Source organism: Nicotiana tabacum, chromosome 5 (assembly GCF_000715075.1).
Source record: "Nicotiana tabacum cultivar K326 chromosome 5, ASM71507v2, whole genome shotgun sequence".
Taxonomy (NCBI): domain Eukaryota; kingdom Viridiplantae; phylum Streptophyta; class Magnoliopsida; order Solanales; family Solanaceae; genus Nicotiana; species Nicotiana tabacum.
The window spans coordinates 160,509,861-160,528,329 of record NC_134084.1 but is presented as its reverse complement, the minus strand read 5'-3'; the positions used below and the strand labels follow the sequence as shown (position 1 = coordinate 160,528,329).

At 37.1% G+C, this 18,469-nt stretch overlaps 1 protein-coding gene and 1 non-coding gene across 2 annotated transcripts; one reads left to right on the top strand and one right to left on the bottom strand.

The window, feature by feature from the left end:
* The first annotated feature begins 828 nt into the window (after window positions 1-828).
* LOC107817718 (cyclase-like protein 1) lies at window positions 829-7,231 on the top strand. Its single transcript, XM_075254266.1, has 5 exons — window positions 829-1,516; window positions 1,609-1,653; window positions 5,815-5,887; window positions 6,019-6,193; window positions 6,951-7,231. The coding sequence occupies exons 1-5, from the start codon at window positions 1,030-1,032 to the stop codon at window positions 7,074-7,076; spliced, it is 906 nt and encodes a 301-aa protein (XP_075110367.1). The 5' UTR covers window positions 829-1,029; the 3' UTR covers window positions 7,077-7,231.
* An 88-nt stretch (window positions 7,232-7,319) lies between these two features.
* Window positions 7,320-7,404, bottom strand: TRNAM-CAU (transfer RNA methionine (anticodon CAU)). The gene is given in 2 exon segments: window positions 7,320-7,355; window positions 7,367-7,404. It is a non-coding gene; the product is annotated as a tRNA-Met (tRNA).
* Window positions 7,405-18,469: the final 11,065 nt, after the last annotated feature.

The following is an 18,469-nucleotide window of genomic DNA, read 5'->3' as shown; positions in this document are numbered from 1 at the left end:
TACCGAGTTAACATTGGTTATAGAAAAAGACAAAATCATTTTGACAAAAAGAAAAGAAAAGAAAAACAAAATAGAAAAACACGACATAAATAGTAGTCTTCCTGCCTGTAAATCTCAAGCAAACAGCAGTGACAGTTAGTACTTTCAGACATGGCGTTGCCCCAAATTTCTACTACTTCTACTAACAGTAGTTCCATTTTACTTTGAAATTTATAGCTAAAAAAACACGATTTCTTTCTTTGTTTTGTCCCACAAAAATACTCTATGTATCTTTAAAGAAATCTGAAATAGTTAGAAAAATAGAGTGACGGAGGGAAGTGGGTTTTGTAAGAGCAGATTGTATAGATCTGAAGAGCATAGATGAGCAAAAAAAAGGAAAAAAAGGAGAGGATACGAGAGAAAAAAAGAAAAAAAGTGTAACTGAATCCCCTAATTTAAGGCATTAATAATGGATTGTGTATGGACAGAGACGGCAGAGAATAGGGAAAGAGAAGAGGAGAGAAAAAAATGTAACTGAATCCCCTAATTTAAGACATTAATAATAGATTGTATATAATTTGTAAGTAATCCTTATTTAAAACGGGTAATATACAAAACTAGAACAATTTTGATAAATAAGTTTCAAATATTTTAAAAGAAGGCAAAAATCCCACTTGACAATCTTTATGGGCTTTTATTTTTTTTGGGGGTGGGGGGTTAATTCAGCATTGGATTTTTCTGTCAAACTTTTATGTTTTATCAGATATTAGAAGCCCAAGGACTTTACAGTCATTTGGCCCAAATTTTTTCACATTTATACCAGGGGAATTTGATATGATCAATGTATGAATCACAAACGTTCTTCAGCTAAATTCTAATGGCTCATTTGGTGCGCATACTAAATTGTCCACCTTCAGAGACTTTTCTTTTTCTTAGAAAAGTAGGACATTCCACAACAACTTTTTGTCCAATTTCAATAATTGTTTTGCCCAATTCAACTGCATTTATTTGTCCAAAGACTTTAGCATAGTTGAATGTATCTGCTTTGAAATGTCAAAACTACAAGTCACTATTCTGCATACAACTATTTCATCACCTCTGTCTCTTCAGTCCTCTCTTCTTCATATTCAAAAAAAAAGAAAAAACCCCATCATCACCATGACCAGTCACACACTGTTCGCCCTCCTGCTGTCGCTCGCCGCCGTAGTGACACTTGTCTCCGTCGTCAGCGCCGCCGGGGCAGTAAGCACTTCTGATTTCCAAAAAATCACGAGAGAAGAGAGAAATTACAGGCAAAAGAAAGTAATTGACATTTCCCATAAATATGTTCCTGATTTGCCAGCTTTCGGTTCAAAAAATGGGTTAGGCAACTTCATAAGACTTCAGACAAGTATCAAATTGGGTGATCTCTCAAATGATTCAGTCTTCAACCTTTCTACTCATTCTGGTACACACGTTGATGCTCCTGGACATTTCAATGACACTCTTTTCGAGCTCGGTTACGATGTCGTTTCGCTTGATCTCCGAACCTTAAATGGTAATGCTTTTGCCCATCTCTTTATTCTTTTCTATAAAACTGAAAATCATCTGTTTCAGAATTTTGGGATAACTTTAGTTTTGTAAATTTAGGTCCTGTTCTTGTAGTGGAAACTCCACGGAACAAGAATATTACAGGTATGGTCTTTTGTTAAACAGTAAGCATATGTATCGGTTTAATTTTGATTTCTGAAAAATAATTTTTGTTTGGATTTGGTTTTGAAAAAATTGGCAATTTTTCGTTGTTGAAGGGCATTTTCTTCTGTTTTTCGTTTTTCAGCTGTTTTATGGAAAACAGCTTTCTTTCTAATATACAAAATTTAATCACTTTAATCTATCTTTTTAACTTTAGTTGCCTTACAACTTGTATTTCTTTGGGACCCGTGTTAGTTTTAGATTGTAGTGCTTAATGTAGTAGAGAGACGAATCTAAGATTTGAAGTTTACGGGTTTCTACCTTAATCTCAATTAATATATAATAATAACCGGGTTCACATTTAGATATTTATAAATATTTAGTGGATTTCTTAATAGAAAATACAACGTCTATGCAAAAGTTACTGGGTTCTCAGAAACCCAGCCAGGGCCTGCTCTACTGCTATGAGTAGCCCATATTTTGGGGGGCCCATTTTTTTTATAAATAATAATTTATAGGTATTTAAAAATATAAATACTTTTAATACAAAAATAGAGTTTTTAATATAAAAGAAAAGAAAGCTATTTTGATATATAAATAAGGTAATAATTTGGCTTACTTAAAAATGGGTAAATGAATAGTTTTCCCAAGGTTTCAATTTTTCACTTCTTACTCCTTCATTAGATAGCGTGTAAAAATATTACTCTTTCCTATTTAATTTGTCCAAGTCATCTTTCTTTTTTCAAATCTCTTCATATTTTAGAAACTCTTACATATTTTCTATCTTTCTCTTAAATATTCTTATTCACCTTCGTTATCCAAGATTTCATTACTCAAGTGTTCAACAATACTTTTAAGCTTCTAATAGTTCTATATTTCTATTGGTAGATAAAATTTTATCTAATATCAGCAATGTCTCAAAAAAGATTAAATGAGTTGGCTATATTATCAAATGAAAAGGAATTATTAGAGAAAATCGATTATAAAATTAACAACTTTGTATCTCAAAAAGCTAAAAGAATAAACTTCAAAATAAAAACATATCTTATAACTTTCTTTTAAATATTTAGGCCTCATATTAACCTTTGGCTTTAGGCTCCACATATACTTGAGCCGCCCATGAAACCAGTAACAACACTCTAGATCCGCCACTGATGCAGTAGGTTAGTAAGTTAACAATAAACCCAGTATAATCCCACAAGGGAGTTATAGGGAGGGTAGCGTGTACGCACACCTTACCCATACCTTGAAAGTAGAGGGGTTATTTCCGATAAACCCTCCGAGGTTAGTAAGTTGACGAGACAAAATAATTTGGCCTCAAAAGTATAATGGTATGAAGAAATTTACTCAATTGAAATGGTTTATATTATTACTCGTACAATTAAACCTCTCTATAACAACCTCGTTTGTTCTGAATATTTTTGGATGTTATAGTGAAGTTCTATTATATAGAACATATATTTTAACATAACTTAAAAATTGGTTCCGAACAAGTTTGACTTTTATAGTGAGGTGTTGTTATATAGGGATGCTAAGGCTGTATTGTGGGCTGGGCCCGAGCCTAAATGGGCTAAATGGGCCGGGCCAAACGGTCCCGGTCTCTGGCGGTCCCAGGCTTAGCGGTTCTGAAGGGTGGAACCGGCCCACTACGGGCCTAAGCCCACATGGTCCCGGGCTAAATTGGCCGGGCCCACGAGCCTAAGTGTTCCGGACTATTTATTTTTTGAATTTTTTTATCTAAAGCAATTTCTTGTAAATTATATATATATAAGCTATATAATTTATAAGAAATTGTCTTAGATAAAAAAATTTTAAAAAAAATAGTCAAGGCCCGTTTCTTCTTTATTTTAACAGTACAACACAAGTATAGAAACTTAACATAACTTAAATTCAGTATAACTAATGAAAACACATGACAGGGAAAACATAAAGATACACTACTAGGCTCAACACGTACATGTCATTGTTTAATCACGACTAGGGCTGTTTATTCGGATCGGATATCCGAAATCCGAACCGATCCATTCAATTTCGGATTGGATCGGATTTTGGATTGTGTTTTTAAAATTTCGGATTTCGGATCGGATTCAGATTGGTATATTTTAATCCGATCCGAAATCCGAAATCCGAAATTATTAGGGCATGTATATTACTACACTTTAATTTCAGATAGTCAGTACTTCCTTTACATCAACCTCCAAGTTATTACTTTTACAATTGCTAAATTTAGCTATATTGGCACCATAGTACTCTCATAATTGCATAAACATGAATTTTTCTTAATGTATTGCTTCTTTTACAAAGAAAATATACATATTAGTTTAACTTTGAGGCATAATAATACGATCTGAAATCCGATCCAATCCAAACTTTAAAATCCAATCCAATCTGATATAATTCGGATTGCATTTTCTAGAATCCGAAATTCGAAATTCGAATCCGAAATGTGCTAAATCCGATCTGATCCGATCCGTGCACCGCCCTAATCACGACCACCTAGTATTCTCTGCTCCAACCACTTAAATTTGTCTTCCAGCTTATTTTTTTCTTCTTCCACCTCTTTGAGTTTCTCCTTCAACTCCGCAACTTCTCGTTTGTATTGTCGCTCTCTTTCCCACTGCTTCAAACACAAACAATGAAAATACTGCAACTTTTTTTTGTAGTATTCCTGCTAACAGAGTTCATCAATCCATACCTCAAAATTGCAAACAGGTTCGTCGAGAACCCTATAAAACTTGTTCATACACGCCCAGTAGCGGCGTCCAGCTTCACCATCATCCCAACAGTCTTGCATCATGCATTTTTTGCCGCACTCGCACCTTGGCACATAAAGGGGTTCAGACATTTGTTAAAACGTAAAGAAAAACTTGAAGACTTAAGAATTAAGAAATGAGTGATGAGTGAAGACTTGAATACTTCAATTTGATTTGAGAAATAAGAGAGATTGAGTTTTTTCGCAGTCGGTCAGCTGTTCAGACCGACAAGACAACACACAATTTATTCTTTTAAGTTGATTTGAGACAATTTTGTTAAATTATATATATATACGTCTTAATATAGCTAATGTTATATCGAAATTCGAATATAGCTTATATACTATACACTTAGTAGTTAGTATATTGTCGTATATAGTATATTGTCTTATATAAGATTGTATACATTAGCTCTCTATATATATATATATATATATGAACTCGGTATCAAAGCTGCAAATTAAAGTTTACATTTAATACTTCAAATTAAAGTTCAATGCCTTCAACATAATACTTCAAATTAATCTAACAAACTAAAACATTAAGCATAATACGTCTAATAATTTTAAAATAACACAAATTGTCTCAAATCAACTTAAAATCTTAAATACGAATGTCTGGAGAACGCGCAAGACAATTCTTTATATGCCTCCTTAAATTGCCTGCTCCTTTGGACGACGAGTGTAGACTCGACCACAGTTCTTGCACTTTATTATGTAAACTTCTTCATTTTCTTCTACCACATTAAAGTGTTCCAAAACAAATGGGTGCAATCTAGAATTACCGGGCATGATTTAACTTGAATTAAGAATTTGAGTTTGAGAAATGAAAGATGAGTGAAAACTTGAATACTTCAATTTGAGTTTGAGAAATGAGAGAGATTGATGAATTTGTGAGTAAAAATGAAAGAATGAGGGAGTATTTATAGTTGAGAATAAGGAAAAAGTATAATTATAAAAAGTTTGGGGGCCAAATGACTATTTTTTAAAAAGCTAAACGGCTAAAATTGCAGGCCAACGCCTACTTTTTAAATTTCAGACCGTTTGCTAGCGGTCCCGGGATGGGCCCGGCCCACAATACACCCTTTAAGAGATGTTGGTATAGAGATGTCTTAATGTACTTGAGTAAATGGGATGGCTAAAACTACACTAAGTCATTTTGTTCGCTGACTATCTAGCCAAAAAGTAATTTAAAGGCCTACTGACATTCTTTTTCATACGCATTGCCAAAATTCTTACTAGTTGAGTCTTTCTGAAAAGAAAAACCAAACAAAACAGAGAATAGATCATCTCTTGTTCTACCCCATACGCTATAGTTTGGAACCAAGCAGTAAGCTTTTTCTCTCCTTGCACAATATTTTGGTCTCAATGGGACGAAACCTAAGAGTTTTGCTTGTTTTCTTGTTAATCAGCTGAAGTGATGAGGTCATTGAACATACCCCGAGGAGTAAAACGTGTTCTTTTTCGAACATTAAACACCGACAGGTACTTATTCCTTTGTTCATATTGGAGGTATTTCTTTGGTCCAACCCTGCTAAAATGCCCAACAAGTTAGTTCTTTCATTTTTTCATCCCGTGTTGTGTTGAATGTGTATATATATTTTGAATGTAAACAGGAGGTTGATGTACAAGAAAGAATTTGATTCCTCCTATACAGCATTCACCTCAGATGGAGCAGAGTATCTGGTCCAGAATACTGACATCAAACTGGTTGGTGTTGATTACTTGTCTGTCGCAATTAATCCCAAGGATCAGCTCACTAAAGTTCATCAACTTCTTCTGGCTCCTAAAGTAAGTATAACATCCATTTGCTCATTTCGGTTTACCTGTAAGATTGAAAACCCCTTTGTTGAAGAATAGTATTTTAAGTTTCTTGTTTACTACCAGCTGCATAATATCTACAAATTTCACTTGCTAATCCTTTTCGCTTCTCAACCATGTGGCACTCCATTGTCTTGAGCAGCAAGTGTTCTTCTTTCTCTTAGAATTATTAATAGAGTCCTCTTTTTTTGTAGTTTGTAATATAAAGTGAGAAGTCCCACATTAGTGGCCGAAAGGCCTTTTGAAGGCTTTTATGAGTAAAGCTCTCCAAGTAATTTAGAACAATAGTTAATATTTTTTTAATAAAGCAAACGTCTGTTAATGAAATAATATGTGTATTTAGAATAGATCTGAATGTACACACTACCCTCCCCAAACCTTACACTGGGTTTATTGTTGTTGTTGTGTTCAGAAAGACCTGGTTTCACTTCTATAAATTCAACTTTTCAGGATTTTCCCGAGAGGTGGCTAAGTTTGCAATATCTGTTATCTCGCAGAAACTTGTTTGTATTCCCCTAAAAGCCTAGACAAGCAATGTTTCTTCAAGGAAAATGGAACCTTGAAGAAACTTGTTTGTATTCCCCTAGATGCTATACAAGCAATATTTCTTGAAGGACTGATTTTTCCCGCTTCAAAGCTTTCTTTCAATACTTTCTTCTAACACTCTTGGTTTTGTTTATGCTTTTACTTAGTTACTAACTGTTAAGGATTCTTTAATATGCATCAGGATATAATTCCGGTGGAAGGCCTCAAGCTTGATGATGCTGTCCCAGGAGTTTACACAATTCACTGCCTACCTCTGAGGCTGAATCATGGAGATGGTTCACCTGCCAGGTGCATCCTCTTCCGGTAATCATGTCAAGGCAGTTAATACTTTTCATGGGAAAACAGAAAATTGTCAAAATTTCAACCAGTTTCGTTAACTAAGAATGTCCAAGAAATTGTTATGAGACTTAGATGTATTTATGTACTAGCTTCCTTTAGCTTATCATTTACAAATAGTATTCTGTATAAGCTTTGCATGAGTTCATTTTAAACATCATAATACGTTCTCGTCTCCCTCTCCCTCTCCCTTCTGTATTAGAAAAATATGCTATGGGGTGAGAGAGGCTCGAACTCTCGACCTCAGGATAACTCAGAAGCTATGAGACCTACGCGCTAGCCAACTGCGCCACCACCCCTTGCTGGTGTGCAGGTACATTCAATCCTAAATGAAAGCGCATCAATGCTTCACGTCTATCAAATTAATCAACATAAACTTACTAGTCAATAACATTTCGCGATGGTAATCTGAATAGGGTGGTCATAGATAAAGAGTTCGAAAATTGATGTTTGTTCTTGGGAAAAAATTTAAAGGTCCAAATTGGAATAAATTCCAAGGTCCAAACTTAAGGGGCATTCGGGCCGTTCGAATTGGATATTCGGTTTTCGGATAAAAAATTTATAATCCAAATCCAATCCATATATGCTCAGTTGAATGAATTTTTCAAATTCTGTTTCGAATTTATCGGATTGGATATTTTGAATTTTCGTTTTTGAATCGATAAGTTGAGTTTCTTCTTCTTACAAAATTTGAACATTCCGCATCCTTTGATTACATCAATTTTTAGGCCAATTGAAATCTATCAACTAAATTCAGAAAAATCATCATGTACATAAATAAACACACGAAAAAATAAACATAACAGTTAATGCATGTGTCATGACCCAAAAACATAAAAAAATAACCTTAGTCATGGTGCGTATTGCTCAACCGTATCCGATGGTTCCATCAATTTTTAAACCAATCGGAGTTCGTCCACAAAATTCAAAAAAATGTATCATGTATATAAAACACATGAAAAAATGGACACTAATTCATGTTTCATGACCCCGAAACGCTAAAACGATGTTGGTCATAGTGAGTATTGCATGACCTTCGGGATCATTTTATGGTGCTTCAGGATCATGTAACAAAAATATTTACTTTTTGGTATGCATTAGTACATGTTGATTCTGTAAAAAAAATTTGACGGACTCCGATTGGCCTAAAATTTTGTAGGTCTATAGATAACGGCCTAGTGACTAATAGTCATTGCTTCATCATGACTTTCAAGTTCATTTTAAGGCATTTCTGGGTCGTGCAATACGAATTTCTGATTACATCCACTTTTTTGTGTGTATTAGGACATGAACAACCTAATGAACAATAGTCATTGCTTCTCCATGACCGTTCTTCAGTTTTTGGAGTTTTAGGGCCATAAACATGAATTCAGCACGATTTTCGAGTGCTAATGTCCATGCCATCTTCATGAATTCGGGCGACCAGTCCCGAATCGCTTATAATTTTTTTGGACCCATCAGAAACGACGTAATGAATAATAGTCATTGCTTCTCCATGACAGTTCCTCATTTTTTGGTATTTTAGGACAATAAAATTTGAATCAGCAAAATTTTCAATTTTTTGTGTGCTAATAATATCCACTCTATCTTCATGAATTCGGGCGATCGACCCTAAATTGCCTAAAATTTTGTAGGCCTATCAGAAACGACCTAATAAGTAATATTCATTGCTCCTCCATGATTGTTCCTCATATTTTTGCATCTTAGGGCTATAAAATAAGAATTCAACATGATTTTTGATTTTTCATGTGTTAATATCCACGATATCTTTATGAATTAACTGGCCTTGAATTACGTAAAATTTGTTGGCCCATCAGAAATGACCTAATGAACAATAGTCATTACTTCTCCATGAGCTTTTTATTTTTTATTTTTTGGCGTTTAGGGCCTAAAATAGGAATTCAACACAATTTTGATTTTTTGTATGTTAATGTCCATGCGATCTTCATAAATTCGGGCTTTCGGCCCTGAATCACATAAACTTTTGTGGTCATGTGCAATAGTCATTGTGTAAAGCCCCATGAGTTCTTGCAAATGATTCAGGTTGATTTCAAGCTTAAGGAATACAATTTAGATATAACGCGAGGCTAGTACGAGTGGAACAAGTCCATTGGAATACTAGGATATGTCATGACCCTAAACCCGAACCCAGTAGTGATGACGCCTCTCATGAAGACAAGGCCATCCGACACTTTCCCATTTTAGGTTTAAGTAATTAAACAATAAGAGTTAAGTCTAAAACGTAATAAATAATCCCAAAGTAAACATTGAATAGTACAATGCGGAAGTAAAGCCAACACAGCCCGATACCGGGGTGTCACTAGTCATGAGCATCTACAATCCGGATGATATAAGAAAGGTCTACATAGTGTAATTCAAATCTAAAACAGAGGAAGATAAGATAAAGGAAGAAGCTCTGGGCTGCGAACGTCGGCAGCTACCTAGAGAATCTTTGAATCCGCCTGAGCTGGAAAGATTAACACTCACTAGCGGGACCTGATGCGCCTGAATCTCCATACGGGGTGCAGGGAGTAAAGTGAGTACTCCAACTCAGTGAGTAATAATCATAAATAAAGACTGAAAGCAAGAAATCACGTAAGGCACCTTATAGGCTATAAGGAAGTAGTAAAAGCCAGTAAAACAGTGAAGCAGTAAAGATGTGTAAAATTACTGGGTTTAGTTTAAAACTTCATAAAATGCCTTTTTAACAATTAATCAAGAAAATGACACACAAATAGGAAAGATAAACACATAAAGGATCTCCCATCGAGCACAATGTCAATAATTCGCCCCTCGGGTAATATCTCAGAAACAATACTAGCCCTTCGGGCTATATCTCACATCACAATAGGTACCCGCACTCACTGGGGGTGTGCAGACTCCTGGAGGGGCCCCTTACGTCCCAAGCGCAATATCAAGCCATCTCGTGGCGTCATCACTAGGCTCTCGGCCTCATATCAACAAGCCATCTCGTGGGGTATAAATCTCAGGACCTCGGCCTCAAAATCATAATCAGGTGTTTCCTTACAATATAGGCCCTCGGCCTAACTCAGTCAGAATCCCACAGCCACTCGAGCAACAGTAAAATATGGTGCTCAGCCCAAAATATTATTTAAGTGTTAAAGCAGAGTAAACATGGCCGAGTTATGAAAATAGTAGGATATAGCATGACTGAGTTCAAGTATAAAGTCAAAATAGTGAGGAAATATCAATAAAAATCCCCTACGGGTTCAAATATTTGGCACAAGGCCCAAATATGGCATTCAACCCAAAATATGATGATAGCAAATAGTTTTCAGTCAAATACGCGGTAAAATAGTCATTCGGGACGGACTAAGTCACAATCTCCAATAGTGCATGGCCCCACGCTCGTCATCTAGCGTGTGCGTCACCTCAATATAGCACAACGATGTGCAATCCGGTGTTCCATACCCTTAGGACATCATTTACAATCATTACTCACCTAAATCCGATCCAAACTCTAGCCCGCGACGCCTTTGCCCCTCGAATCGGCCTCCACTCGCATCGAATCTATCCAAAAATTAGAATCACTGCGTCAAAATATACTAAGGGAACGAATCTCAAGCGAAAATAATCAATTTACAACTTAAATCCCGAAATTACAAAAACACGACCCCCAGGCCCACATCTCGGATTCCGATAAAAATTGCATCAATGGACTCCTTATCACTCCCCGAGTTCATTCATACCAAAAGCATCAAAATCCAACCATAAATGACCCCTCAAATCCCAAATTCTAGGTCTCCAATTACAAGCCCTAGTTCTTTAATTTTAGGCTTAATTTCTATGATTAATTTGGTAGATTTCACATTAGAATCGAGTATTAAGTCCATGAATCTTACCTCCAAGTGTCTCCCCTTGAATCCCTCTTAAATCCTCTTCAAAAAGCTCCAAAATCGCTCAAGAATGGTGGAAATAAACTCCATAATCGCGGACAAGATGACTATTTAAACATTCTACCCAGGCCTCATTTCCTTCTTCGCGAACAAGGTCAACGCCTCGCGTTCGCGAAGCACAAAATAACTTTGACCAAAAATTCCTCTTCGCGATCGCGACCAGCCACTCACGAACGTGATGGCTCCTCCGCTTAACCCTTCGCGAATGCACTCCCTCTCTCGCGAACGCGATGAACAAAACACCTTCCACCCCAGCTGCTCAAGTTCCTCTATGCGAAAGCGACTCCACCTTGCGAACGCGATACACCTCAGCCCAGCCCTTCGCGAACACAGCGCCTTCCTCGCGAACACAAAGGCTAAAATCTCAGCCTTCACCAGCTAACCCTTCGCGAACGCGAAGGTCTAATTTCTCTGCAATTCTCAATAACATGAAATGGTCCGATTGACCACCCGAAACTCACCCGAGGCCCCCGGGACCTCGAACAAACATACCAACATATCCCATAACATTATTCGAACTTGTTCCAATCTTCGGAACGCTAAAAACAACATCAAAACACCAAATTTGCATTGGATTCAAGCCTAAGAATTCCAAAATCTTCTAAATTACGCTTTTGATAAAAACCCAACCAAACCACGCTCGAATGACCTGAATTTTGCACACACATCCCAAATGACACAGTGGAACTAATGCAACTCTAGGAATTCCATTCTGACCCCTATATCAAAATCTCACCTATCAACCGGAAAACGCCAAAAATCCAATTTCGCCAATTCAAGCCTAAATCTACTCTGGACCTCAAAAACACATTCCGATCATGCCCCTAAGTCCCAATTCACCTCTCGAAGCTATCCGAACCATAGGAACTCACATCCGAGCCCTCTAACACATAAGTCAATATCCGGTTAACTTTTCCAACTTAAGCTTCCTCAAAAGAGACTAAGTGTCTCAAACCTTACCAATTCCTTTCCGAATCCGAGCCAACCAACCCGATCACATATAGAAACGATAGATAAAGAAATAAGAAGCATAAATGAGAAAAATAGAGTGTTAACTCATGAGACGACTGGCCGGGTCGTCACAGGATATGAAGGTCATGAGGGGCGGAGGTCCCTATGTTAAGTGCCTAAGGAAATAACTTTGAAAAATCAAATAAAGAAGATTAGAAAAATCACTGAAGTCCCACGTGGCCAAGATATGTGGCCCACGCAGGCTACATGACCCATTTCAGAAGAAGGAGAAGAGGAGAAGAAAGGGCTCAAGCTGCATGGCCAAGTTACGTGGCCCATGAAGTCACCCACGCAGACCCATGTGCTATAAAATAAGGGGAGGTTGGGGAGAGAAAGAGATGATATTTTTGGCTAAGTCTTGGGTTCTAGAGAGAAGGTGGATCTTCCCCAAACCAAATACACTTCAAAGGTAAGTTTCATGATATTTTTATGATGGATTAACATTGATTAATGCTAGTATTAACATCTACATGAATTGAAATCCATAGGTATTGGTCCAAATCTTCAAGAACACCAAGTGAACCCTAGTTAGGATTTTGACTTCAAGATGTAATTTCTCTACTCTATACTTGCATACAATTATGGATTAAGTATGTGGATGAGATTGTGATTTAGGCAAGGATACTTGTTTGGAGTATTATATGAGTCTTGAAAATGTGTATTGTGAGTTAGGATTATTGAAAGAAGAAGATAGTGAATAATAAAATTGTGAACTTTGTTAAGTTGTTTGGCGGTTCTTTAGTTAAAAATTCTAAAGTATTCCATGGATTGAACAAGGCCTAAAATATATAATTCTTCACCAATGTTGAGCTAAGTGAAGAAGACGATGAATACTGGTGGTTTGGAAAAAAATGAGTTAAATACTATTCTTTATAAGCTTGTAAGCACTTTATTATTGAATATTGTTGTTGACCTCAAAATGAGAGAATTAGAGTTAACAACTCAAGTATCGACGTCTGAGAATATGAATTTTTACTAGACCTGTGAAGTTGGGCTTAAGTGTTGGACACTTAGTTGACTTAGTTGGTATTACCGTAACATGTCCTTGACGTATATGAGTTCATTATGTAGATATCAGCTTGTTTGGCTACGTTTGAGCATTTTAGTCAATTTGGAACTTGAATTGAGGTAAGTTGATTAAACTTACTTTTCTTGACGGACTTTCTCTAAGAGCATGATTTGGGTTATATATATATATATATATATATATATATATATATATATATATATATATATATATATATATATATATATGTGTGTGTGTGTGTGTGTGTGTGTGTGTGTGTGTGTGTGTGTGTGTGTGTGTGACAGGTGCAGATATCTCCATGTACTAAAATATTATATTGCATATGAAGTGTTATGTTATTTTTTGAAAAATCGTGTTTTAAATATTGGTTGGTAAATGACTCTTGAGACTAACGTTATAAGTTTTATTAAAGAACTTATGTTGATGATAAATGGATTAAACATTTGAGTTTTATTGTTACCTTTGTTTTATAAAATGAGAAATATAATATTTCTAAAATCTATATACTTTGAAGTACCACTTATTAAATTTTTAAGGATTGAAATCTCATTTTTGCTTAATATGAAATGAGAAAGGATTTCATTTATTTTTGTTCAAAAGGTTTGGATTGACAATAAACGTCATAGTTTGATAAAATAGATACTTTGAGTCTATTTACTATGAATCTATTTTAGGGTATCAAATGTTTTGGGAGTTACTTGTGTTTACCGAGATTGACTTTGGATATATCGTATTCGTCGTCATGAAACTACACGTGCCGGTATAGGCGTAGATGGCCATCTCGCGGTCTAGACTAGGGCAGAGTATACTTCTTGAGAGGGTACTATTAATAGCATGTCTGAGTCGATATGTACAACACTACGATGAGACGACCTGAGCAAGTAGGGTATATGATACTTGCCGCTAGGTACATAATCTAGTTGATTTTCTTGTGTCGGTGATGGTATATTACTCCCACTGAAAAGATAAAAATTTATTTTCTTATGTTTAGGCCTAAAGAGCCGGAAGTGATTTCCGTGACTTAATGCAATTTGAAATGGTTTTGCATGATTCTTATTAAAATCATGGGTTGATAAAAATATTTTAAAAGTTTGTATCATGATTGTCACACCTCCTTTTTACGCACCCGCGAGGGCGCAGGAGTTTTTTCCAATTAAAGGACAATCGAAACGGGATTGGTTTAATTATTTCAGAGTCGCCACTTGGGAGATTTAGGGTGTCCCAAGTCACCAGTTTTAATCCCGAATCGAGGAAAAGAATGACTCTATATTATGGTCTGCGTACCAGAAATCCGGATAAGGAATTCTGTTAACCCGGGAGAAGGTGTTAGGCATTCCCGAGTTCCGTGGTTCTAGCACGGTCGCTCGATTGTTATATTCGGCTTGATTATCTGATTTTATACAAGTATGAACTTATGTGCAAATTTTATCCTTCAACCGCTTTTATCATTTACTACTATTATTTTTATCAAGAATTACAACGTTATAAAATGTATCTCGAACCACGTTACAATCAATGTACCCGTGGTCGTCGACACACTTTGACTCCGTTGAGATTTGGATTTGGGTCACATCAATGTGCACCCGAATTTAAGGAAATTAAATTATTAGAGGCGTGCCTAAAGCGACTAGCGTATTTATTTTGGGTAGGACCGTGGAATTTTACTAAACGGTTCATCCTGAAGTCTAAACAATTTTTAAAGCAGATATTTACTGAGGGTCCCGCAATTTGTATTTTTATTTGGTGAGGCTCATCTCATTCTTATTTTAAAATGAATTTGCAACGCCATGGACACGCATCTCGAACCACGTCACAATCAATGTACCCGTGATTAGAAACACATTTCGACGCCATTGAGAATTGGATTTGGGTCACATAAATGTGCACCCGAGTTTAAGAAGGTAAGATTTACTAAGGCGCGTCCTAAAGGGTCTAACGTATTGTTAATTTAGGAAGGGTTGTGAGATTTGCTAAACGACCCGTCCTAGAAACTAAATGCTTCGATAATATACGTTTAACGAGGGCCCCGCATCTTGTGCGTTTTTGTTTGTCGAAGCTCATCTCGTCTTTATTTTAAAAGGAGATCCTATAGCAACTACGTTTCTTGTCGCATTTGTCTCTACTAGTTGAGAATAAAAATGACCCTATTCAATTACATGCTTGCAGGTTATTATAACGGAATTCTGAGTGCCTTTGCAGAATAAGAAAACATGGCCATGCCCATGGGCAGCTAATCGAGCATCGTGGGCCCGAACCCAGCCCACACAGTGTCGGCTGGACCTGGGCCGATGCCTTTCTGATGAAAGCCTGCTGGGTTCGTTTGATTCGGGCTCGACCTTCGTGAGGTTGAGGAGTGCAGACTTGCGCCGTTTATTTTAAGGCAATGGTTTGCCAATTGTAAGGAGACAGTTTATCAAAAGGACATGAAATTAACTAACATGGATAGTTCTATGTATTTAAGGACATGCTAACCATATAAAACCTAAGATACAACCTACTGCATTGGAGACCCTTTTATCTATCAACTTTCATATACAAACTAGCATTCAATCATCACATATTGACATCTACTGGGCACACAGGCTACCTTCAGTATCGAAACAAGAATGCAAACTACTACACATTACATGAATATTTAATGTAACAATCTATGTATAAAAGACATTCTTCAGGACTTTCATTTGTATTCATGCTCAAATTTCCCAGTTACATTTTTGACAGTGCATTGGTTGTGTACCTGGTATAGAGGACAAAGAAGAAAGGAATGATCAGCTGGGCAGTATGTAGTAAACACAGCAACAGCAGATACACAGCAACAACACAGCAACAAATCAACAATCCAAGTGTTTTCCACAGCCCACGACAACCAACAATATTTCCCAGAACAAAGAGGACCAACAAATAGTCGAGTACCAAACCAATGAACCCAGAAAAGAAGGATGAAACAAACAGCAACAACAGAGTATTCAATGCAGCAACACTACCAATTGAATAACCAGAAACAGCTCAAACAATGCAAACCAAGAACTTGGCCAAGACAGCTTGACCAATATGCACTCTTATACAACTTTTCAGGCAGTGTTTGGTTGCAGTGTTTATTGGAAGCTAACTTGTGTTTTTTCAGTTTTCTTTGAACTCACTAGACCTCTCTTTGGACTAAAAATTTTACAGCCCTTTTTTTCTCTCTGAAAGCTAAAAGTCCAGCCTCAGACCCATAAACTTCAGCCCCTTCCACTTTTTTTTCTTTTTCTGAAGACTAAAAGTCCAGCCCTGTTTAAGTTATCAAATGGCCTATTTATAGGCCAAATGAACCAGTACAGCTGAGCTGCCTGCCCTGCCAATTGGCAGAATGCCCACACCTTTTAAGCCCATCCTAAGCATGCTTGGTGTCAGCTACCTTTATTCCCCACGCCTGGTTTTTGTTTAATCCAGAATTATGGGCTCATTTGTTTATTCATTTTGAGCCCCCATACCCTTGTGTCTTGTTCCCCATTGGTATTAGTTTAATCCTAAGTTAGTACCCTACTTGTCAGCTCACTTAAACTAATTACTTCTGTTCTTTTTAGCACCCCAGATTACCCCTGTCAACCTTGATTATTACTGCCCCTGCCTATTGCAGCATTAGGGCATTTTTTGCACTGATGAAAGCTCGAGCTCAGGACTGCCTAGACTGAACCCTTTTAGTCATTTTTATAATGCCAACAGACCATTTCAAACATTACTAGGTCATCCCGCCAGTGTCCGAGTTTAATTAGTTATGTGACAATCCTAACTCCTTCGATTCATTAGTTATAGAAAACTAATCGACGACATTTATCGAGTCGACTATACTAATTATAGCAGGTAATAATCGATCGCTCACATAAACAATACGTTTAGGGACCTAAAGGGCATCAGACAATTCTATGTTCAATAACTGGGGACCTATATAAGTTTATTCATTTGACGACCAATCTAATCGAACAGGTTCATCACAGAGTACATTCAGAATACAAATAGAAGACAAACGACCAAATAAAAGGTCTTTAACAGAGATGAAAGAAATCTGGATGAAAAATAACAAAATAACAAACAAACACAAAGAGATATGCTGACAACTTATTTGGAAATAAAACAAAAGAACGGAAAACTTACCAAAACGTTTAAACCAAACAGACCCAAATCAAACTCGACTTCGAACTTTTGAGGCCGAACAAACTTTAGTCAGGGTGTTCTCACATGAGAACACCTTGACTAAGGTCTATTAGACCTCAAACCTATGTCAAAACTGGCCGGGTTCCCCAGGTGCATGTGTTTCCAGTTCTGGATTTCCAGATCTGGATTTTTAGGAGTTGTGGGTAGATTCGGACCAAACCAAGTTTGGTTTGGTCACTAGGAAGGTCAGGGGGGTGTCTGGTATGAAGATGGGGTGGTTTGGTGTAGATCGAGTTTTGTCTCGAATCTTCAAATCCAGATTCGAGACGATAGGAGATGATTCGAGGTTCGTGGTTAGTGGATTCGTGTTCAGGGGAGTGAGGGGGTCTTAGGGTGTTCAGGGGGTGGTCACCGGCGTTCGTGCCGCCGGCTTTAATGGCGAAGGAGACTAGGGCGGCTGCTAGGGTTTGGGGGTTTCAGGGTTCAGGGAAGGAGACGAGTGAGGGGTGGGGTTCGGATAGGGGGCGTGGGGTGTAAGGGAAGGTTTATATATGGTGAGGTTGATCGGATCTGAGCCGTTAGATCAGATGATCTCAACGGCTTAGATCTGATGTTGAGAAATGGGACGGGGTCGTTTGGTAATTAAACGAGGTCGTTTGGTTTAAGTGGGGGATTGGGTCAGACCGGTTATTGGGTCGGGTTCGAAAACGGGTTGCTGAAAGAGGTCCTGAGCCGTTGGATCGGCTAGGACGGACGGCTCAGATTGATTTGCCTGAAACGACGTCGTTTCAGGAGGTTCCTGGGCAGGCCTGGTCTGGACCGGGTCAGATCGTTGGTTTGGGCCTTTTTTTGTTTTATTTTTGGGCCCAAATTGATTTCAACTTTCTTTTGTTTTCCAATTTAAAGAAAAATAATAAAAATAATAAAAAAAATAAAAATAACTAATAAAACAAATGAAATTAAAACAAATAACAATATGGCGTTTCAACATAATTATCATACCAAGTAAGTTAAATCACAACCTTAAAACGGACGATGCACATATATTTATAGAATACTTTTTTTTTTTTTTTTTGAATTTTCTTTTAACGCCACATATATTTTTTGTATTTTTGTTTGATAATGACTAGATGCAAAATGGACAGACTCACAAACGACTAACAACACATGTCACGGAAAGATCGAAAAATTGTACAGCGAAGCCTTTTGCCACTATTTTTATTTTCTTTTGGAGCGATTGTCCGTGAAGCAAAAATCACGTGCTTACAGCTGCCC

Excerpts from the sequence above, each read along its gene's own strand:
- LOC107817718 (XM_075254266.1), top strand. The coding sequence starts at position 1,030 with ATGTCAAAACTACAAGTCACTATTCTGCATACAACTATTTCATCACCT. Across the intron at positions 1,654-5,814 it reads ACGGAACAAGAATATTACAG|CTGAAGTGATGAGGTCATTG; the intron begins GTATGGTCTTTT and ends CTTGTTAATCAG. Across the intron at positions 5,888-6,018 it reads CGAACATTAAACACCGACAG|GAGGTTGATGTACAAGAAAG; the intron begins GTACTTATTCCT and ends GAATGTAAACAG.